The following is a 23,847-nucleotide window of genomic DNA, read 5'->3' on the forward strand; positions in this document are numbered from 1 at the left end:
CTGGCATCACACTTTTTTTTGTCGTCCAGTTAAAGCAAACCTAAGGCTTATGTTCTCAAACGTGGGCCGATAATGTGTAAGTCATAAAGCATGCAGCTTATCACCGCAATGTTTTTAACATGCGCAAAGCAAGGCGACATAAAATGACTGCCATGGCCTGTGTCATGTATGAAATGGTAGTGTATGGGATTTACGACAGCTGGTTTCTGCTCCTACTGCAGGGATCTGAAGGAGCGCATCCACCTCTTCTGTTTCAGCGATGCGCAGCCGTGCCGCATGACTCACAACGGCAGAAATGGCACGGATGTAAACAGGGGGCGGGCTCAGATAAGCCTAAACTGTACCTGTCCAGCCAATGGGGCGCCGCGTTTCTCTGACTCGTCTCAAATCTTGCGGTATTCATTGGTCCTCCGTCACGTCGATATGCTGCAAGAGCGAGGCGCAGCTTCGCAATTACACCGCGGAACGGAGGAGAGGGGGAAAAAATGATTAATCTGTCAAAGGCGAATTTGTGTTTGGGATGAGACCGCTCTAACATGCAGCAGACTGGAACGAAGCCCACAGGCGAACACAATTAATGCACAAGAATTAGAGATCAAGCTGATGCACCGCCATAGCAGGTGGTGCTTGTATAATCGTCCAGGGTCTTGTCACTCGTCTTTGCTGCCTGGTCTGCGCGTCGTTTCAGCACTGGACAGCGACCGGCTCCATCGGACACTGAAATCACTGAGGGAATCCTGAGGCGGGGTAGGCTCACGACAATATGTGATTATTTATCTTCAGTGGACACTATTTTTTAACGTATATCAACGTGTATATGCTTGCAGGGAACGATGCTTTGTTTTGCCCTTAATAAGTATTATTCGTGTATGATTGGTGGAACCTCGAGCCCGGGTTTGTTCAACGAGACTATATGGAGCCTATAGACCTCCACTCACCAAATGCCCTTGAAAGTATAGGCTTCGTGCTGCTGGCTGTATGTGTGTGTGCGTGTGTGCGTGCGTGCGTGCGTGTGTGTGTGTGTGTGTGTGTGTGTGTGTGTGTGTGTGTGTGTGTGTGTTTGTGTGTGTGTTTGGTTGTGTGCAAAAGAGGGAGAGAGGTTATGGTGGTAAGCAACTGCGCAATTGTCTGTCCCTGTCTGTTCATATTTCTCTTTTCTGCACCTCTCTCTGTCCCTGTCCCTCTCTCTCTGTCTCTCTGTCTCTCTCTCTCTCTCTCTCTCTCCCTCCTCTGCTTCCACAGTCGGTCCGACCCTCGCTTGGCTCGGGGCAAAGCGCGGCTAGATGACTTCTCTACATCAACAAGCACCGCGGTATCCTGGACTAATATAGCAGCGTCACACCCCAACCCCCTTCCTCTCTCTCCATTTCCATTCGCTGATTCCGAGTCCACCCGTCTAAAGGCACCATGGGAAACCGTGGCATGGAGGAGCTGATCCCGCTGGTCAACAAGCTGCAGGATGCCTTCAGCTCCATCGGTCAGGCTTGCAACTTGGACTTGCCGCAGATCGCAGTGGTCGGCGGCCAAAGTGCAGGAAAGAGCTCAGTGCTGGAGAACTTTGTAGGCAGGTAAAATTGACCACCAGAAATAGGATAATCCCTTCTCCGGTTAACCTTGAGGATGACATAAGAGGCCTATGGGGCCTATCTCTCTGTGCAGCTTTCAAACCATCTCTCCCCAGCTTAAAGTCACTGCTGTTGCACCTTGTGAAGCAGGGGCTTTCAATTATGTTATGTGCAGTATACATATTTTTGAACACACACCACTGTCTTGGGAAAGAGGTAGGGTATTTGGGTTAGAGCAGCACCTTGGAGATTTTAGCCCAATCAGAACCAACTGCAGTCAGGCTCACTCACAGAGCTAGAAATATCCATCTCGTTACAGTTCCCAAGCATCCTTTGTGAGGCATTAATATGCCGTTGACCCCATGAAAATGACATAATGCGCTGTATAATATGCAGATTGCAGATCACTGCATGTAACCATTTTAAAACACCATCCAACTGTACATGTCAGCTCCCACTGCAGAAAACCTTAGCGTGAAAACACACATGCATATTCATCATCTCGCCCTGGGTTTTGGTCACTCACAACAAAAACATTATGAGCAGACGCATTTGAATTGATATCTTTTTTATTTTTCAAGATAAGGATCAAAATCATTTCCCAACCAGGAGTGGGATTATGTTGGCAACACCAATTCCAGTGTTCATTTAAGTAAAAGAAAAAGATCAGAAACAGAGGCATATCCATGTCCCACAACTGCTATATTATGTGCTTTTGTCTGCTCAATAATATGGTACCGTTCTGTTTTATAGCCCTGCATTTTAAAGAGATAATGAGGGCTAGTTGATCTCAAGATTTCCTAACAAATTAACTCTCTAAATTGATTTACTGTAGCATTTCTTTCGCTGTGCGCCGCACACATAAAGGTCTGTTTATTTGCCATGGAGAGTGCTACTCAGCCTGTGAAAGCAGATGTATAATGTCTAACGCCTTCTGTGGCTTTGTAGGGAGCTGATGATGTCATCAGGGTTATTTATGATGATGTCATCAGGGTTATTTGAGTCAGGCTTTAGACTCCAAATATTTCACAGAAAACATGCATTACAAACTGTGGGTATTGATGTTGAAAGATGAGAGCACGGAAGGTCTAATGAAAGATGCTATTGAGTTGCACTATGGGAAATGTAGGCTCCAGTGTTTTGCGAGCTTGACACATAGCAGGGACTTAAAGTCAGAACATCTCGGCCTCTGCTGCTTTAATTTTGACCACTATTTTTTCAGTCTGTCTTTCACAAGCTAGTTTTAGTGTGTCCACACAGTTCCTGTGTGCAGTTTTAATATGCATGTGTGCTATCCCAGATGGATGCATTGATTTTGTCCTGTTCCAGCCCTCATTGAGAGTCGTGATGCTGAGTAATGGTCCATCTGTCCAGAAATGGCTCTGCACAGCGCTGAATGGACAAGTAGTGGGCTCGTCTTTCTTTAACTCATTGAGGGAGCTCTGAGGGTCGATATTTGTTAATAAGGTTTTCTTGGAACAGACCTTTAGCACAACAGGGGGCTGTGATGACTGTCAGGTGTGTGTATCATGCTCATGCGTGCATGCACACACACAGTAGTAGACACACATTCACACACGCACAAAACAAGTTAGTGTGGAACCCCTTAGGAAATGGTGTAGTCATTGTTTTTAAATTAGAAAGCTCCTTGTCAGCGATGCAGCTCTTCATTTTGACCTGTTGTTTATCAGGTCAGATCTTTTTGTACTGTTGGAGCACTTTTAGGTGCAGCAGTAGCTGAAAAGCGACAGGAATTACATTGTTTTAAAAGGGCACCTATTCCACTCAGACTATATTGAATTGGTGTACCAGATTAGTGATATTGAAGGGTCTACAGTAGCTTACATGCCATTATATAGGGTATAATTATAATAAATGTGGCCTTCAAGAGTTTTAAGGGAAAAAGCCTGGAGATGAAGATTATGCCACCATTATCCATTTCTACACTCTTTGATACATATTTACATTGGCTGTGGTTTGATGATGAGTTTTGATCTCTTTTCTTAGGGACTTTCTGCCCCGTGGATCTGGTATTGTCACCCGTAGGCCCCTGGTTCTGCAACTTATCAGCGCCACTGCAGGTGGGCGCACACACATTTACACACCCACACACGCACACACATTTACACACCCACACACACACACACACACACACACACACACACACACACACACATACACACACACATGCAGCCTCTCCCTCTCCCCTTTTTAAATGTTTTTTTTTCTTTTTTCTTTTTTCCCTCTCACACTGGCATTATTTTTCTCTCAAACACTACCAGCCACCACTAATCCTCATTATATATTCTTTTGTCTTTTTTTTTTAGATAATTGTTTTGGGCATTTTTGGCCTTTATTTTTGACAGGACAGATGAAGACATGAAAGGGGAGAGAGAGAGGGGAATGACATGCAGCAAAGGGCCGCAGGTCGGAGTCAAACCCGGGGCCCGCTGCGCCAAGGAGTAAACCTCTATATATGAGCGCCTGCTCTACCAACTGAGCTATCTGGGCGCCCGTCCTCGTTATATATTCTTCATTTGTCATCCTCAGAATGGGCTGAATTCCTCCATTGCAAAGGGAAGAAGTTCACAGACTTCGATGAGGTTCGCCAGGAGATCGAGGGAGAGACGGACCGTGTCACGGGGGCCAACAAAGGCATATCTCCCATCCCCATCAACCTGCGGGTTTACTCCCCTCACGGTGCGAAGCCATAACTCAGCCTCCTTCCTTTCACTGTCAAGTAACAGCACACAATAACACTTTTGCATCAAGGTAGACGGTGACAAGATGTGAGTCATCCTACTCTCGCTCTTTCAATTATTAGCTGGCATAATATGATTTAAAAAACTGGCTAGAAACAAAGAATGTGGTTTTCGAGCAAAATAATTATACAGTATATGAATTAATTTCTGTTGTTGAGGAGATAAAAGAGACAGTGTAACAGGTCCTTTTATGGCTCTGTGGTAATATGGCTGAATATAGCATATTCATATTCAATGCTATTCTGATGCTATAGTGATGCTGTACTCATGGTATATTGATGCTGTACAGATGCTATACTGATGCTATACAGATGCTATATTGATGCTGTATGTGTAACAATTCAAGGACAATTCAATGTCCTTGAATTGTTGGCACTGTGATACTGTCCTTAATAACCAGAGCCTTTAAATGAAGTGAATTTTAGATGATTAATTTACTATTTTCTGTCTTTAAATGCCGAGATACAGATGAGATGAAATTAATAGCAAGGCCTAAAAGAAAAACATTCTCATCTTCATTTTTTATTCAAATGAAGTTCAGGTTTGAAGTTGAGAGGGAGTTGTTTCTATTGACAAAACACTCACAAACCAGATTATATATATGGTATACATACAGTATGCGCAATTAAAAGTGAGTTCCCTAGTGATTCTTACAGAATTTCCAGCAGTTTTGCTCCTAGAGGCAGTTGCACCAGCTGTTAGTAAGTACAAATGTAGCCCAGATATGATGTAGTTAAGTGACTACCAAATGGAAATTCACGCATCCCTAAATTAAAACAAGTTTCATCAGACAAACGTAGAGGTTAGTTGTTACTACATATTTACACCAGCTAACTGTCAGGTGTAGCTAACTGTGGCGTCGCCAAGCTAAGGGAACCAACTGACAAAACATGCTTGCTAACATATAACCTGTTTAGATTAAAGAGTAGAAGGGTATAATATGGAATATGGTCGACGGATCTGACCTCACACTAGATTGAAATGCTATTTAAACTGGGAAGATTTGAAATACCTCAAACAAACTACAAAAATAAATGACCGTCCCAGCTAAAAAACACACAAGGGAAATAATGAAGATCCCCCTTTGACTAACAATATGCCAGAGAAATGTCACACAGGTATTGCCAGTTATTCTCAAACTGCATTCATCTGTCTTTGCAGTGCTGAACCTGACTCTCATCGACCTGCCGGGGATCACCAAGGTGCCGGTTGGAGACCAGCCCGTGGATATCGAGCAGCAGATCAGGGACATGATACTGCAGTTCATCACCAAAGAGAGCTGCTTGATCTTGGCCGTCACTCCGGCCAACACTGACCTGGCCAACTCTGACGCTCTTAAACTGGCGAAGGATGTCGATCCACAGGGTAAGGCGAGGGCATGATGGCATGGAAAGGATATTAGGAGTGAAGGAGAGATGTAGAAAGTGGAATGGAAGTAAACTAAGCACGTAAAAGGTGGCCTTGTGGTTTCTGAGACTGACCTAAAAGTCGAATCTCTGTCAGCTGCAGTGATGGTGCCCAGCGTCTGACCTTGTCCTTCGATCTCTCCGAATGTGGAAACAGAATTTCCCTTCAGGGATCGATCAAGTGTCACAATATTATTAGAAACGAGGGGCTGAGAGAAGGGGAACATGGAGAATAAGGAGGGTATTAAAAGATAAATGAGGAGAAGTAAGGAGAGAGGAAAAGAAAATCATGAAGAAATTTAAAGAAACACAGAGGAAGCATGAGGAAGGATAAGAAAGGACTCAATTTAATGTATTGCCCAAAGAGTTTGTCCTTCAGACAGGAGAGGAGGATGAATTATCAAGGAAGAGGACTTGGAAAGCGATGAATAATATCGGACAAGGAGAGTGAGGTCGAAGAATAGGGAGTTGGGATGCTAGCAGCTAAAGATGCCTCGAAAGGCTATCGTGGCAGAATTAAATATGAGTAAAGAAGAAGATAGAAATAGGGGAGAAAGAATGAATAAAGAAAGGAAGGAAATGATGCAAAGCTGCAATAGGAACTGGGCAAGGGTGACATCTTCAAAGTGCTAAGTTTGTCAAAACAGCTCACATTTAAGAAACTTGTACCAGCAAGTGTTGCAACCACATGATTAATCAATTATAAAAAATGGTGCCTTTAACCTTCTAAAAAAAGCATTTCTAGATTTCTATTACATCCTTCCTCTTTTTGACCCAATTTTCTAGGTCTGAGGACTATTGGAGTAATCACCAAACTGGATTTGATGGACGAGGGCACAGATGCTCGAGACATACTGGAGAACAAGTTGCTGCCGCTGCGAAGAGGGTGTGTGTGTGTGTGTGTGTGTGTGTGTGTGTTATACAGTATAGTGAGCCATGCTAGCCAGATTCACTTTGGCTCTTTCTCTGGTAACCTTTCCCTTTCAAAGTCTCTCCCTGTGTTTTTACTGTAATCTCAGTGTCCAATAACGCTGTCCTTGTTCCACCTTCTTTCACTTCCTGTGCTTGTTTTTTTCTGATTATCTCGCTCGTGCTGTCTCTGCCTTTGTCTCCTGGGATTATCATTCATTATTTCTCTTAACTTGTGCCGTTTATTCACTCCCAGGTTATATTGGAGTGGTAAATCGCAGTCAGAAGGACATCGATGGGAGGAAAGATATCAAGGCAGCTCTGGATGCGGAGAGGAAGTTCTTCTTGTCCCACGCATCATACAGGCACATGGCTGAAAAAATGGGGACCCCGCGACTGCAAAGAGTGCTCAACGAGGTGATCATAGATTTACTCCCGGTGCCCACAGTGCACTTTATATAATTAATAAGAGGACAACATTGTTTTTTCCCCCGCTTCCATTGTACGACACATCAGTGTGGGTGATACAAGACTGTCAGTAGGTGGAGAATGCGCTCACTGTTTCTAGTTCAGCTTCTAATAATTCATGATTTCACTCAGGCAGGCATTCCACATGCTATCTGTTTTGTTATTGTAAGAATGTTAAATTATCTATTGTATGCTTACAATGTAATATACATTCTTGATTGGTAAATCACTGTACATCCAAAATGCCAGGAACATAATCTACTTATTGATGCTCCTATGTGATTATAGTTTGTGTAATTTTGCTGGCTTTGTGTCTCCACAGCAATTGACCAACCACATCCGGGACACCCTGCCAGCTTTCCGCAGCAAGCTGCAGTCCCAGCTGTTGGCTCTGGACAAGGAGGCCGAGGAATACCGGGGATACCGACCTGATGACCCGTCCCGCAAAACCAAGCAGCTGTTGCAGTCAGTGCCCCATTTCGTTTTCACAACAAGAGCATTTACATTCAATTTAGTTCATAAAAACTAAGTATCCTGCAAAATATCTGACCTCTGAAGAGATAATTACTTTCTCCCATGGCACCCATTGCTTATCAGCTCTTATTTTAGATGTCAGAAGTCATTGCTGGTCTTTTGTTTATCATATTTGTTGTTGTTTCAGGATGGTGCAGCAGTTCTCTGTGGACTTTGAGAAAAGGATTGAGGGCTCAGGGGATCAGGTTGACACAGTTGAGCTGTCTGGTGGAGCCAAAATCAACCGCATCTTCCACGAACGTTTCCCCTTTGAGCTGGTTAAGGTGACAATGTTGTACATAGAAGAAGATGGCACTGCAGAAAACAAGTGAAATAATCTGGCTCGGGTGCAATTATCAAACCTGTTTCAAATACAAATGTCTTTTTTTTTTTTTCAATTTGAAGATCTGTTGGCTTAAAGTAGTCAAAGATAAATGTATTGAATCTCTACTGGAATCCCACTACATGTCATTTTTTTAACTGTAGAATTTAAACGCCCTACAGGTAGCTAAAACTCCTTAATTCTCTGAAAAATAGAGTTCTATGCCCTCAATGATAGCTATGGCTTGACTCACCTGCCATATTCTGTTGTACCCAAAGTTTAAGTTTGTAAGTTTATTTGATTAGGAAAATGCACATTAATCAACATTTCTGTAAATGCGCCAGTGTTAGCCAGTCGGCTAAGATAGTGACGCTCAGCTCTTGAAAAAGAAATCCTGAAACAAAGGAAAAGCAACACTAGAGAACTTTTTCCGCTTCGGTCCCCCTACAGGTTGAAAGCGGAATTGTCCGTTACATTATATTATGCAAGTTTGCCAGATCGGGTAGCGGATCTGTAGTCTGAATGAACTGGACAATGTAATGTAATGGACAATTCCGCTTCCAACCTGTAGGGGGAAACGGGAAAAGTTCTCTACTGTTGCTTTAAGGCTGAATATAAAAACTAAATGACACTATTTGCAGTCTAGTTTCTCCTTTTTTTCTGTTTCCTCCCAACTCTTCATGCACACTGTATAATGTCCTCTTAAATTCGCTCTCTTGTGATTTTCTATTGAATAATCTCTAAACAGCTTCACTATATTACATGTTCAAACTCAGTACAAATACAGCTTTTATCTCTCTTTCTATCTCTCTCATCTCTGTCATGCTTTCTCTTGGCATGCTGTCTTTCATATTTTACAGTTTTACTTTTGTTCCCTGTATTCAGTGTCTACACTCTCCCTCTCTGTTCCCCTCAGATGGAGTGTGATGAGAAGGAGATGCGTCGCGAGATCAGTTATGCCATCAAGAACATCCACGGTATCAGGTAAGAATTTGTCTAGCAAACTGAAAACATTTTTCATCCCCCCACCCCCGCTTTTGCACTACAGCCACATCATGTTTTACCCAAAAGGCACACAGTTCCTCCAAATATTTGAGATATACCAACCAGTGATCTTACACTTGTCTTTCTGCCTGTTAGTATTATAAAGATATAAATACATTTATTTACAGCCTGAAGACAGTCAAATATAATAATGTTGATGTGGCAAACATCATAACAAGATGTACAGAAAACAAAATACAGAATGTGGTTAAAATACATGGTTTGGATGGGAATTTATAAACAAGGGAGGAGCATGTTGTCTTTCTTTCTTTCTTTTCTTATGTTCAGCCCAGCCTCTCTCTGTGTTTCTATATCGGTTCAGTAGCGGTTAGCTACCACAACCAAAAGAATTGCCACCCATGCGAGAAATCTGACATTTAAAGAAAACCCACATTAGCATGAATTCCATCCACAAACAATAGCAGGTCCAATGTCTACCATGACATCAATAAATGATTTTGCACTGACCCCTTTATTACTGCAACCACAGACCGTTTACAGAACCAAAATACAGATCAAATATTGATCTACTATGTGGAACCGAAATCAATTTTGCTTAAGTAGATGTCACCGAAAAAGGGAAACCAATTTTCATCACAATTGTACCCTTCGTTCCCTTCCTCTTGGTGGGTTTCAGGACGGGACTTTTCACCCCAGACATGGCATTTGAGGCCATTGTGAAGAAGCAGGTCATAAAGCTGAAGGGGCCCTGCGTCAAGTGTGTGGACATGGTCATCCAGGAACTGATTAACACCGTGCGCCAGTGCTCCAACAAGGTAACTCATGTGGTTCATCGGGGTTTGGAAGTTTGAGGGGAAGCAGGGAGGAAAAAAGGAAGGAAGGCTAATTGATAAAGCATGGATAAAGAAATCAAACTTCAACTGAAAAATGAAAGTTGAGCTCATTGTTGAAAAATTATGTTTTCAGTTTGTTTCTGAGTTTGGTTTTTATTATTCATTATTCCACATTCCTCATTATGTTAAGTGAGTGATAAGCCGTGTGATGTGTTTTCAGCTGGAATGCTTCCCCATGCTGCGCGAGGAAACTGAGAGAATTGTGACTAGTCATATCCGAGACAGAGAGAGTCGGGCCAAAGACCAGGTAACACTCATTAGCTTGCAATTATGGCCATAAACATTTGTTTATGAGGGAAGGTCTGTGACATGTATTCACACATTATGTCAGTAGCCAGTTTTTTAACCTATATCTGTCATTGTAATGTTGTGGAATTACAAACAAAGTACCAGTTAACCAAATAGATTAAATATTAATACACATACTGAATGACATATAATACATTTAAAGAAATAGTTTTGGGAGATTAGCTTATTTCAAGAAGATCAATGCCACTCTCATGTCTGTACGGTAAATATGAAGCTACAACCAGCAGCTGATTAGCTTAGCTTAGCTTAGCTTAGCACAAAGAATGGAAACAGAGGGAAACAGCTAGCCTGGCTCTGTTTGAAGGTAACAAAATCCACATAGCGACATCTCTAAAGCTTACTAATTAACATTGTTTATCTGGTTTGTTTATTCTGTACAAAAAGCAAAGTGTAAAAACAACACATTGTGTTTTATGTGCAGGACCGAAACAAGTTAGCTGTTCTCCCCTGCTCCCATGTCATTATGCTAACAAGCTAACCGGCTGCTGGCTACTGCTACATATTTACCGTATAAACATGAGAGTGGTATCAATTATCTCTGCTAACTCTCAGCAAGAAAACACATTAGAGTCTTACCCAAAATGTCACAGGTGGGTACTGTTAAAAATTTCAATACTGGTACCAATACCAATACCAATACCAATACCGTGACTTCGATACCGGTTCATGAACGATACTTTTTTCAATACCAATTTTATAAAATCCATTTTGACAAAAAGAAATTAAAACATTACAGCAAATATCTGTTAATATATTTTTCAGCTTCTACTACGTGAGCACCGTCTCTGTACGTAACGTAGAGTTTTTCCTGCATACCTCTACAACGTGTAGACAGCCAGTCACCAGCATGATTAGATCTCGGTAGACGCATGCTGCATGCTTATTGGCTCACTGACACTGATGAGATTTGCTCCTTAGGTATTGAAATTTGGTATTGAATGACGAGGCATTTTTCGATACTTGATACTAAGGAGGCAATTAAAAAGTATGCCTAAAAAGTATCAAAGTTCGGTACCCAGCCCAACAAACTAGTGTATTTCTTTGAGAATGACTCACTTCATGGTAACTGTTTTGTGTTGTTACAGGTTCTGCTGCTGATAGACATCCAGCTCTCTTACATCAATACTAACCACGAAGACTTCATTGGCTTTGCTAAGTAAAGACTACATCTATTAGCTCGGCTTCACCATGATAAAATATTTATGAAAACAAATGTTTAGAAGATCTCCTTTTACCCCTGTCATGTGTTTTTTCTCGTTCTCTCTCCTCTACATTCACCTTTCCCTCCCTGTCATCCTGTCTCTCCGGCCATCTCTGCTTTGTTGTTTCTCCACCGCAGTGCGCAGCAGAGGAGCAGTCAGACTAATAAGAGCCAGAGTTCAGCAGGAAATCAGGTGAACATTTGTCATGTCTTGTATGTCACACATAAACAGCGGAGCACAAGGTCAAGGGAGTACTGCACACCCACACAGCAGCAGCATGGCTACTGCAGGGAGGATAAAAAGAGAATGATGCTGAAATGAAAGAGATCTGATCCAAGATACTCTTTCTTTTTAGTCAATCTTTTGCATTGTACACATTTTATGTTACATACATTCTTGCCTTATGTTTTCTTAGCTATTATTATTATTTTATATTTTAGTCATGCGTGTGTACAGTGGTTTGTTTGCTTCTTTGGTTTCATAATTTTTATCTCAGTAAAAGAATCACACTGGGTTCTATTACTTTATGCCACCATCATCACCGGTGTTGTTGTTGAGACATTTCCCTTTGTTTGAACCCTTCCTGTGTCATCAAGGTGCCACTTTGCATTTCATCCCCATCCCTTAGTGAGAATCTCAGCTGCACTCTTATGGGTGTCTGTTGGTGAGTATCACTCATTGTGGGTTATGGTTTGCAATGTCATTTGTGCCTGCAGTAAAACTTCTGCCCATTGTGTGGTGCTCTCCAGCGCTGCTGCATAATCATTTTTCCCGTTTTTCACTCTTGACGTGTTCAAGAATGGCAAATTAGCTGAGTAAGCTACTGTTGGGCAGAGGCATTTTCTTTAAGACAAGTTGCACTAGAAAAGTTGCCTTTTTTTAGTGCCACGAGGTTTCTAAATCCCCCACATTCCTTCCTGTTGCAGGCCTCCTCTCCTCCCGCATCAGGCCTGATTGTAAGAGTTTTCTCTCTAACCGTTTACTGTTTAACACCCCCTCCACCCACCAGCGTCCGCAGACTACAGGGGGTTGCCAACTAGACAAATAGACATTAAATTATTCTTGGTTTGGCAATTAAAATATCATCTCTAAGACTAAAAGTGTAAGAGATTTCTTTTAGTATCCTGCTATGGATCCAGCCACAAAACAGCCCTGTAATGTTTGCCTATGACAGAAAGGCTTTGTAATGATTTGGGTAACCTCCTTAGTGAGTCTTAGGCGGTGCAAGACTGACAGTAATCTAACCTAATAATCACTTGGCACTGTGCCCCAAGGCCTGTGTGTGGGGCTTGTAGTGTTATTACCCCTAACACAGTTGACACACACACATGCTTTATTGTGTGCTTGAAGCACTTAACACAGTGGTTACTTAACAAGCTAACACTGGCCTCTGCTTGTGAAGCACACAGTTCCTTGAATGAGACTGCACTGACACACAGTCACATGCTAGGCTCTGAGTGAGTCACAAAGACACAATGACACACCTATCTGGATCTTCATACACATTTCATCGCAATTCATGCATTGATTACCTGCACAGATTAATTTGGGCTAGCTTTAGCCATGATATGTTTGTTTTTTAATCGCTGCCAAGAAAAACTCCCACACACTGTCTTACTTGCAAAAACGATAAAGTTTTAATCATAGGCAACGCTTCAGAACTCGACCATCTTCAAGCCAGTGCCGAAACGTTGCCTATTATTAAAACTTTATATTTTTTGCAAGTCAGACAGTGTGCAGGAGTTTTTCTTTGCAACTCTTGACCTACTGTCTCACGTTGTAGATGTATGTTTTTTTAAATCAAAATAATTACGGATGAAAAGCTCCTGTCATCCTCTTGTCTTCTTGTTATTTGTGCGTTTTACTTAGTAAAAAAAAGACTGACTTTCTGGCCTTACTCTCCCACCAGGTCATTCGCAAAGGCTGGCTGACCATCAACAACATCAGCATCATGAAGGGGGGAGCCAAAGAGTACTGGTTTGTGCTGACTGCCGAGAGCCTCTCCTGGTTCAAGGATGACGAGGTCAGTTTAAAGCTGCAATATTTTTTACAATAACATTTAATCAAATCACTCTTAATGTGAAAGGGATCGCTTGTAATGACAAATTCACAGAGAATTATCACCCTTTAATCTACACTTTCACTTCAGCTTTACAAAGCGTTTTAGTGTCTTTTAGCTCATTGTTTTGGGTATTTAGAGGCTAAAGAGACATATAAATATTTCCCTTAGGAGTTAGAGGGTTTGTGTGCTTGTCCCTTTTTCATGTTTAAAAAAAAAATCATATTTAGGGCCTTTAGATCAGGATGAGGATCAATTAAAGCTGTGCTAGGCATTTTATTGTTGGCGTCATGGGGCAAAGATTCCATAATAATCTTTCAGCATATTGTAATTCAAGTAGTCTCCTCTTGGCTCTGTATTCTGGCTTCAGAAAATCTAGCCGTGACGGGAGACTTTGGTCAACCCCAGGTCATTTCAAAGAGAGAGAGCGTTCCTATTGGCTGTTCTGCCAAGAGAAGAGGGGGAGAACTGCAGGAAGAGGTCTCACTCTACTTCAACTTCTGGCTTTATTTTGCATTTTACCCACTGCAGCTTTAAGGGTGGGTCAGATATAAATATGTGCCAGTTCTATGTTTTGCCTGAATGTCTCCTGGTGGGAAGGAAATTACTGAAAATACTCATGAAAATGGGAAAGATATTCTTTGTGGAATTGATCTTTATGTTTTTAACTAAATAAAAAATCAACTAAGACTGATAGATGACAGTTGGGTGTTGTGCAGAATGAAACCAGCAGTTAACGTCATACATGGTAAATAAATGACTGGTTATGACTTGTTTTTTAAAGCAGAATTTTATTATTCAAATTTTTATTATCATTGATAATACTGTACATCATAAAGACAAACAACGACATACTGTTTTTGGGAGAAAAGCTTAGCATTTGCACCACTCTGCATCGACAGGATGCAGCATTTCATCCGTGCTGCTGCTGGCTTGTTCGGCGGGCTGATGTCTACCTGCCTGTCTGTGCCTGCTGTACAGGTTGGAGGATATTCTGCACAGCAAGTGTAGATAGGCAGACACACTGCAACTCCTTCAGCCAGTTGTTGGTATTGTTGCTGCATGGTTGTTTGTTTATCGGACCTTGTTTAATCTCTTGCTGGGGTGCAGTTCCACGAGAGGTACACAGAGTGGAATCTGTATTTGTGCAAAAAGACAAATTGATAGAGACAATAGTGCTCTCTCTCTTTTTATATGTGGTTCCACTTTAATGTAGGTCAACTTAATATACAGTTTGGGAGCATTTATCTTTCAAAGAGTCACTCTTACGGATGTGAAGAGTTTGGCCTCTTCATTTGGCCTTGTCATTCACTTCTCCTTTCCATTCATCTTTCCCTTTGTCTCTGAGTTTCCCTTCTTTTCGCTCTTTCTTCCTTCCCCACCTCTTTCCACTGGGAGTTCAGGCATTCGCTTCTTCTCTGCAAATTTGGAACAGTCCCAATCCCAACCAAATGTTCACTCACAGACACCCAAAATATATGAACGCACACTCAGCCCTCAGACATCACATGGGCCACACAGCACTGGGTCTACAGATTGTCATTTGATACGTTAGTGTGGTAATTTAGGAAATTATAGACTCCGCTGGCTTCGCCTTGTACATTTCATTTAGGTTTTACACCCTGTGAACTTTCTATAGTCGCATATGCATACGCATGCACATGCACACTCACGCACACACACACACACACACAGACACACACACTCACACACACACACACACACACACACACACACACACACACACACACACACACACACACACACACACACACACACACACACACCCTCCTCCCTCTCTTGGTGTGGTTGGCAGTTACTTTGGAACTGCTCGCATTCTTAGCAGGAAAATCACAAGTTTTTGATTCAAACATCAGCCTCCAATGTTTTAGCAGAGAGGAACCCCTCTATTAAATATCAATATCCCCCTGTGTCTGGCCTTCAACTTCATAAGCAGCTATCACTCTATGACACTGAGTCACTGTTTTTGGCCCTATATAATAGGTAACATTCCACAGTCCACTCTTTGACTTGTCATACCACAAACCAACAACACAAGAGCTTACCTCAATAGACTAACACTCATTTAACTGAGTCAAATGTAACACATCCTGTGTGTACATATATTTTTGTGCACTGTGGCTGTTGCTGATGTGTTTCTTGCACCATCTGCAGAACACTTATCCTACCAGACATTTGCAGTTATTTGACACCACAGCACTATAGTATGCATCCTTAAAGCCTTAAAACACAATTTTGGCCACCCACTGAAATAACTTCACTGGAGGTGTCTGACTGTATATTCAAACTCCACTTGATTGATTGGCCCTCATTCCTTTGGCCTGCGTTAGATGCTTTGCAGCCGCCTTCGCTCCTCCCCCTTCCAGTGGACCACATCTTCATCAGAGCACCAGGCCAGCAGCCTGCACACTTACTCATTCATGCTATAAAATTTTGTGAGCTCGACCATTTTGTGAGTTTTGGCTTTAAATCTTTCTCTTTTTTTTATCATCCCAGCTCACAGTTAAGATTCTTTTACACCTTGGTTTTCACAGCATGTTGTCAAATCTGCAGTTAGTGTTATATTGGTAATGTATGTTTATTCCAAAAAAGAAGTGAAAAGAAAGTGGTCAGTGTTAGAATGCACTTAGGACAAAATACAGATTAATATAGATCACATACAGATTATAAAATAGATTAAAAAATAGCAAAGGGGGAGAAGGAAGGAACAGATGCAAAAAAAAACACATTTTGGAGACTTTAAATGCCAACAGAGAGACAGAGAGACAGAGAGAGCGACACAGAAAGACAGACTGACAGAAGAGGGTCCATGCCCAGTCTAACCAATGTGCAGACTACTGTACACCAGTATGATAATGAACAGGTAGTCTGAACACTGGGTGGACGGAGCCGGAGTTAAGAGCCAGGCCTTGTGTGCTGTTTTCTGCCATTCCAGATGCTTGCGGGCGGCTCTGTCATCTGTGCCCTCCCTTCGCCCCTCTCCATTTTGGCAGCAAGGATCCCATCTATCGAAAACCCCTCAAAACTGCAATTCGCCTCATCCGCGTTTGCCGCCTTCCCCAGCCTTTTGGTGCACGTCTCTTGGCGTGTTTATTTGTTTTGATAGATGTTTGAGCTCTGGGTCCCCTCGCGGTCCATTTCGGTCACGCCGGCCATGAGGAGTATCCAGCCTTGACGTGGCATATTCGCTCAGACGACTGGGACAGACTGGCTGCACGTTCAGGGAGGGGATATTACAAAAAAGAGGGAAAGAGAGAGACGGAGGGGGGGGGGGAGGAGTGAGTGAGTGAGAAAGAGAGAGGAAGAGAGAGGAAGAGGGAGGGGACCTGTGTGACCATATAAGGGCTGCAGTGACCCCTTGGGGAATACAACGTAGCAGGGTCTGCAGAGTTAACTTGTCTTCTCTTTCTTCTTCTCCACTCATCCTCTTTAATTCTTACCTGCGACCATCTACCATCTCTTCCCGGGCAATCAGAACAGATGTGGGCTTTCTTCTGCAAATCTTTTGCAAATCCACTTTTGTGTTTCTTCTCCTTCTTCTTGGACTCTCCTCCTCCTTTCGCCCACCGTCTCTGTAACTTCTCCCTCCTTCCCTGGTTCTGTGTGCTGCTAAGCACTACCAGATGTTGAGTTTTAACGCCAGGCTGTCATTTAATCTCTCCCTCTCTCGCTCCCTCCAAAAAAAAAAAAAAATCAGGCAGGAAGTGGGCCCCTCTGGAATGGAAAGAAAAAATATTGAGAAAATATAGAGGGGGAGGGATAAAAGAAAAAAGACTGAGAGAATTAAGAAAGATGGAGGCTAGGATGGAGTGTAAAAAGGAAGAGCAGAGTTTCTCCAACTTAAGCATCCATCACAGGGCCTCTTTGAATGTGTCATAGCCATCCTCAAGCTTCTACCTCAGAGGATGAACATTGTGTTTGAGCCCTGGACCTCCAGTGCTTACATATACCTGTGTTTTCCCCGTCTTAGTCAGTTTACTCAGCCTTTAGCTACCAGCTCTCTGCGGCAAAACACACCGTGAAGAACGACTGTGTCTTGACCCACACTCTAATGACTTCCACATGTGCTCTCCTTCTCCCTTCTTTCTGCTTCCCCCTTCTCCACCCTCCCCCCCCCCTACCTTCCACTCTCATTTCTCCCCCATTCCTCCTCCCTCCTGTCACCCCCTTTCTCTTTGCTTACCCCCCCCCCCCCCCCACGCTCCCTCTTTAAAAACCTGATTTCACCTTTCTCTTATGGACATATTCTTGCACAATTTGCACCAATTTCATTGCACAAGAATTCATGAAAATAACAAACGGAGCAAATTGCATTAGTCATAAAATGCGCTCATAATGCATACCTTCTGTTTTCCTCCATCCACAGGAGAAGGAGAAGAAATACATGCTCCCTCTGGACAACCTGAAAGTCCGCGATGTGGAGAAGAGTTTCATGTCCAGCAAGCACATATTCTGTATTTTCAATACAGAGTCAAGGTCAGCTGTGAGATCGTAACATTTTCATTTTTTTTTCTTTTTATGTGGCTGTAAATAAAACTCTTGAAAGCAATCACATGCAGTAGATGGAGTTTGAGAGTCTAAGGCCTGTGTGCTGGTGCGGCTGCTGAAATATGTTTTGGATTATGTGTTTAGTACAGTATGTATGCCTGCATGTACTGTATGCATGATTGCAGGCTGGACAAGCTGCACCTATTTCTAAAAGAGCTTCAGCTCAGTTTAGGTTGTCATTTAAATGTAGTGTGTTCAAGAATCACAAAAAAAATTGTTTACAGTGAATTATTACAGCTGATTATTATAAAGAGTAATTTTAAAGCCTTGATGTTGTAATAGGTTGAGGATAATAGAAAAGCTCTGACAGGACTGAAATCTATCCATAACGCGGTGAAACTGTATACAATGTTTAGTATCAGGCCTGAACGTTTAGTAATTGGTGCAGAACGTCCTGGAAAACATTTTATGGTATTTCAGTTTCTTCATCCCTCTTGGCTGGAAACCCAAGAAAGGGTTAAACAACAAAATATCCCACATGGAAGGAGGCACATAACCTAATACTGTCAATACTTCCAGATGTCAGAGTTTATATCTTTTTATGGAACACTTTTTGTAACAATGGTGAGCACTGTCTCCATGTTCCTAAATAATGAATCCTTAATAGATTAGTTAGATCAAATTGTAATTTTTATTTAATTAAATGCACTCCTCCACTTGGTGTTGACTGCATATTCTCCTGTGGCATGGTGTTTAGGAATGTGTACAAGGACAATCGCACCCTGGAGTTGGCCTGCGACTCTCAGGATGATGTGGACAGCTGGAAATCGTCTCTTCTACGTGCCGGGGTCTATCCTGAGAAAGTCATGGCGGTTAGCAAACTCATTCATTCTCTATTTAATTGATCTTTTACTGCCTCTGGCAGTCGTCCAGGATTCATAGCACCGTGGTTACATTTGTAACTTTCTTTTCTTAGCTTTGGTTCCTCTGTTTATGTCTGATCTTAACGTATTAATATTAACTGTATTTACCTGTCCTCTTTTACAATATTATTATTTCATTTCTTGCCTCCTATTTTACTCATTTTTAGAAGATTTGAAACCTTCCAAATTTTAACACATTTGCAGGGCCATGCTGGAAATTACAAATTTTCCAAATGGCAAACATTTCGCCTTAGTTTTCAAACATTTACATTTCAGAGTGCACATGCCATTATCTCTGAAAAGAAATGTACGCATCCTGTGTGTGTGTGTCAGATTCATTCAAAGCACCCAATATCTTTTGTAAATGTAGGCCCATCTTTTCTCATTCACCTCTTTTTCATTTGTCTCTCTTCTCCTTCCTCCCTCTTTAGGTTGAGAGTGAGACCACCACCGCCACAGAGAACTTCTCCATGGACCCTCAGCTGGAGCGTAAAGTGGAAACCATCCGTAACCTGGTGGACTCCTACATGGCAATTGTCAACAAGTGCATCCGGGACCTCATGCCCAAGACCATAATGCATCTCATGATCAACAATGTAAGAAAAGATTACTCAGATGTTCATTTATATGTGTTGTAAAGACAGCTTTCCTTTGCTGTTACTGAATTAAAGTAAAGATACTAATGCTGTTAATGATATTAACAGTGTTAGATGATAACCATCAGAAGGCCTGTACTTTTTAATCTTAATTTCCATAATTTTGAGTCATCATCCTACACCACCTCTTCCTGCCACTAGGTGAAAGACTTCATCAATGCAGAGCTGTTGGCTCAGCTGTACTCTGCAGGTGACCAGAATGCCCTGATGGACGAGTCCCAGGAGCAGGCCCAGAGGAGGGATGAGGTGCTGCGGACCCACCAGGCCCTGACAGAGGCCCTGGCCATCATCGGCGATATCTCCACCTCCACCATCACTGTCCCCATGCCTCCACCTGTTGACAACTCGTGGGTGGGAGGACCTGGTAGTCGCAGGTAAAGTTACAAGAATTAAACTAATCCTATACACGCATCCTGTAACATTTTTAAATAAAACTTTTGTTAGCTGTGCTCTTTCTTTCCTAAACATTGTTCAGTACTATAACTCCTTTTCCTTCTCCAGGTCTCCTCCATCCAGCCCCACTGCCCCGAGGAGGATGTCTTCAGGCCAGCGCCCGGCTCCCCGAGGGGCTCCGCCACCACCAAACCGCCCAGGACCCCTGGGGCCCTTCAATAACATTGCTGACAGCCCTCAGGCTCCCAGTCGCCCTAACAGGGCCCCTCCTAGCATCCCCAGGTAAATGCAACCTTCACATGAACTTGTTATGTTGGGAAGATGCAAAAACAAATGCTCTTCAGATGTCTTTATGAGGGTAGAGATGAATAAGACCCCCATTACTGCAATTTTAAAGTGGTATTGACCTTCTTATTTAACTACTCGTTTTTGTTTTGAGCAATCTTTACATCGATAATGTTGACTCTGTGTGTGAGACATTGAAGTTTTAAAACATAGCATCTGTTTAATTTATGTGAAGACTGAATACTAATCTTGTCTCTTTTCTTGTCTCTTTTGTTTTATTTACTATTCTATTCTCATTGTTCCTTTCTCATTCTTTTTTGGAATATCTTATCTGTCCTTTTCGCTGACACTATTCATTACACATTATTATTACATCATTCTCTACCGAAGCCGGCGGCCCCCGCCATCTCCTACAAGACAAGCTCCACCATAAACATCTAAATGGGCTTCTCATCCACTTATCTTCCTCCTTCATCCACTCCATCCCTCCTCTATTAGCCATGGCTCTGCCATCCTGGTCTCTCCTTAGTGCAGACACTGAAGTCTTTGACCCCTCGACCCTCAATTTCCTGCCAGGTGACGATGCCCATATATCTATGTACAGTATGGTACTTGTCTTGTGGTGTATGTCTATGTGCGGTTGTTGCTCGCCTGTGGTCCAAGTTTGCTTAGCAGATCCACTACCCAGTATCAGTCCCTGGAACCTCCCCCTCACAAACCCCTCACCAAGTCAGCCACTACCCCCACTTGCTGCTTCTACATGAAAATATGCTTAGCAATCATACTGCCCTACTCATTCCAAAATGCAGCATGGCACATAAGCTGCTTTTATTGCATGGGAGTGTGTGGATGTAGAGTGTGTGTTTTGTGTGTATGTATACACGGGGGAGGGACTAATTTGCCTATATGTAGGCTGGGTTTGATTTAGTATTGTGTTAATTTATTGTATAATGCCCCCTTAAGTGTTAATTATCAGCTGAATGTTCTCTTAGGAACAGAAGTTGTATCTTAGTTTGTGTGTGTGTGTGTGTGTGTGTGTGTGTATGTGTGTGTGTGTGTGTGTGTGTGTGTGTGTGTGTGTGTGTGTGTGTGTGTGTGTGTGTGTGTGTGTGTGCGCGAGTAATTCTGTGTACGTGTGTACGAGTGTGTGAGGACACGTGTGCATGTGCTGTCCATCTGCACGTTTGTTGGCGTTTCAGTTGTATTTGTTTTCATGGTCAAAGCTGTAAATGATGAATCATAAAAACCCTCGGGGGTAGATTTAATGTTGGACTTTCATGAGTTGTTCCTGTGTTGTAGTAGCAGCCATACACACATAGCAAGGCTGAGGAGCACCTTCAGTATTCTCCATATGGAAACAGCCTCAATAATGCATTTAACCTCGTCATAGGTGTCTACCTGTGCTGTATCGATGGTCAAGTTGTGACCCTTGCAGCCTTAAGCTCAGATTCAGATGCTGACCTGTGAAAAGGAAGAAAAAAATCATCTTTCTTTTTTTTCTTTTCTTGAACGAACAAAGAACATGCATTTACATGTTTCCATTTAGCCTTTTTCTCAGGTTTGAAACATGCAACTCCATCATCATCACATCACAAACTACCGCTCTTTCTCAACTCTTCAAGCCTCTCTTATTTACTCTTCTCTCACAACCATCGAAGCCAGTCAGTCAGCGTCTCCATCAGAGCTTAAGGTGGTATTGTCAATGTTCAAGTGCTTCTCTGTCAGTTTGTTATTGTGTATGTGGGCCTAAACTGTGTTCTGATGTATATAGGTAATGATAAGGAGATACTGTACCTGTGGACTATTAAGACCTCATCACGGATCCTAGCGCTTTAATCGTTATCTGTGTCTCTATTCACTAAATGCTCTCTTCTCTCTAATTTAGACTGCCTTACTGGCATGAATTACAATTATGTATTGCCAAAGCTAAATGTAAAAAGAAAATTGGAAGGTTGAAAAAAAAAAAAAAAATCTGCTGAAGACCAACAACAAAATAGTTCCAGTTGTAGTGAGATGGCATTGTTTAGCAAAATGGCGCAATGTTAAACTGGGGAATTGCATCAGTTGTTATTTTCTGTGTCTCTGTATCTCTCCTCAATAAACTTCTTCCTCCTAATGTCTCACTTTGTCAACAGAGTCTTTATCGTTGAAGCACACTGGATTTTAGGGACAGTATATAGATGCCTATTTACGAAATAATATGTTGTTTATGAATAATATGCTATGGCTTGCTTGCTTACTTGATGGATAAATTGTATACGACGCCCACAAGACAAATAAATATAGTAATTTTACAGTAAATTCCGTGATGGCCTCTTGTATGAATATTACAGCAAAACTAGAATGCTTTATAGGTCAGAAAATAAACGTAAGTAGTATTATTACCACGTTCAATACCAAATTACTTCTTCAAGATCAAAAACTTAATATTGAATCTCATGACTATGAACTAAGTCTTTATAAATCATGGTCATTTCATTTGGTAGGATTTTATTTTAGCCAAAATATGGCACTAATAAATATGATTTTAACATTTTTTATTTATTTTTTTTAAACAATATTCAGGACCTGCAACTACAACACTACTAGAAATCTAAATATATTTTAAGCAGTGTATGTGAGAATGGCTTTTTGGGGGTAATATATATAGACTACCATGCATACTGCATTCTATAGAAGACAAAGAAGCCGCTCTCTTAATGGGATTACTGAAGAGTCAAAGCACGTTTCGCTGCCAGTCATATGATGGCAGCAGAGGCCTAGTTAAATGTACAGTTATTTCAGTAATTTAACAAATCTGTCATTTAGCATACATTGTTTGCACATGAGTGTTTTGATTTCAATGGAGTTTGAGAGCTTGATCCGGGGGAAAAAAACAGGTGAACTACAGTGAATAATTTAACAGGTAGCATGTTAATGTCCTAAATGTCCTATTGTGATTGCCTTGTGGTTAGCTGAAGTGCATTTAGGAGGTGCCCCTTTCATAGTAGTCTAGCGATATAGTGACTCTTGTTACGCCTAACACCAAGGTCGTTTAATCTCCTTTTTGAATGTTGCGTAGATGGCTCCCTCTGGTGACCTCAACATAAACATGCATCTGTCTCATAGACTGTAAATATTAACAGTCTATGGTCTGTCTATGCCTTCTGAAGTACTTAATGTACTCTTGCAGAACCCCCATGGCCGAATACCCACAGGTCGCTAATATTGCAACAACTGTTGCATGTTAATACTTTTGGCAAAAAAAAAAAAAAAAACGCTTTGATGTGCACAATGCGGGTCGCTTTTCAACATTATTGCATCGCAGTTACCCATCAACCTCCTCTCTTACTGGTCATGGATGTACAGTACAGTATGTTTTCGTATTCAAACCTGTTTTATTCAGTCTATGATTCAAACTGATTCAAACGCGGGTTTTTAAAACAAATCAAAATGTTTGTAGCCTAAGTACATTTCCCATATTTTTCCCATCAGCTGTTGCTGTTGATACGGCTTTCGTCTGTGTTATCCACCCACTAAACACCATATCTCGGTGACACGTGTAAATACCTAACGAAGAAAAGCACCACCCACTCGGGCAACCAGAGCCGCCGAAACGAGCGCTCCCAACACACACACACACACACACACACACACACACACACACACACACACACACACACACACAC

At 42.0% G+C, this 23,847-nt stretch overlaps 1 protein-coding gene across 1 annotated transcript; it reads left to right on the forward strand.

Moving 5' to 3' along the window:
* Positions 1-476: 476 nt before the first annotated feature.
* On the forward strand, positions 477-22,300 carry dnm3b (dynamin 3b). Its single transcript, XM_078264857.1, has 21 exons — positions 477-747; positions 1,243-1,568; positions 3,573-3,646; positions 4,116-4,265; positions 5,489-5,692; positions 6,520-6,621; positions 6,899-7,059; positions 7,433-7,575; positions 7,772-7,907; positions 8,862-8,929; positions 9,627-9,765; positions 10,004-10,090; positions 11,238-11,308; positions 11,492-11,546; positions 13,264-13,377; positions 17,801-17,910; positions 18,680-18,794; positions 19,277-19,441; positions 19,643-19,875; positions 20,003-20,176; positions 20,570-22,300. The coding sequence occupies exons 2-21, from the start codon at positions 1,408-1,410 to the stop codon at positions 20,610-20,612; spliced, it is 2,505 nt and encodes an 834-aa protein (XP_078120983.1). The 5' UTR covers positions 477-747; positions 1,243-1,407; the 3' UTR covers positions 20,613-22,300.
* Positions 22,301-23,847: the final 1,547 nt, after the last annotated feature.

The sequence above is a fragment of the Sander vitreus genome, chromosome 12, assembly GCF_031162955.1.
Source record: "Sander vitreus isolate 19-12246 chromosome 12, sanVit1, whole genome shotgun sequence".
NCBI lineage: Eukaryota > Metazoa > Chordata > Actinopteri > Perciformes > Percidae > Sander > Sander vitreus.

Bases quoted from the DNA above. Each gene is read 5' to 3' on its own strand.
- dnm3b (XM_078264857.1), top strand. From the start codon at position 1,408: ATGGGAAACCGTGGCATGGAGGAGCTGATCCCGCTGGTCAACAAGCTG. The intron at 7,908-8,861 runs GTGACAATGTTG...TGTTCCCCTCAG, and splicing joins TCCCCTTTGAGCTGGTTAAG to ATGGAGTGTGATGAGAAGGA. The intron at 9,766-10,003 runs GTAACTCATGTG...ATGTGTTTTCAG, and splicing joins TGCGCCAGTGCTCCAACAAG to CTGGAATGCTTCCCCATGCT.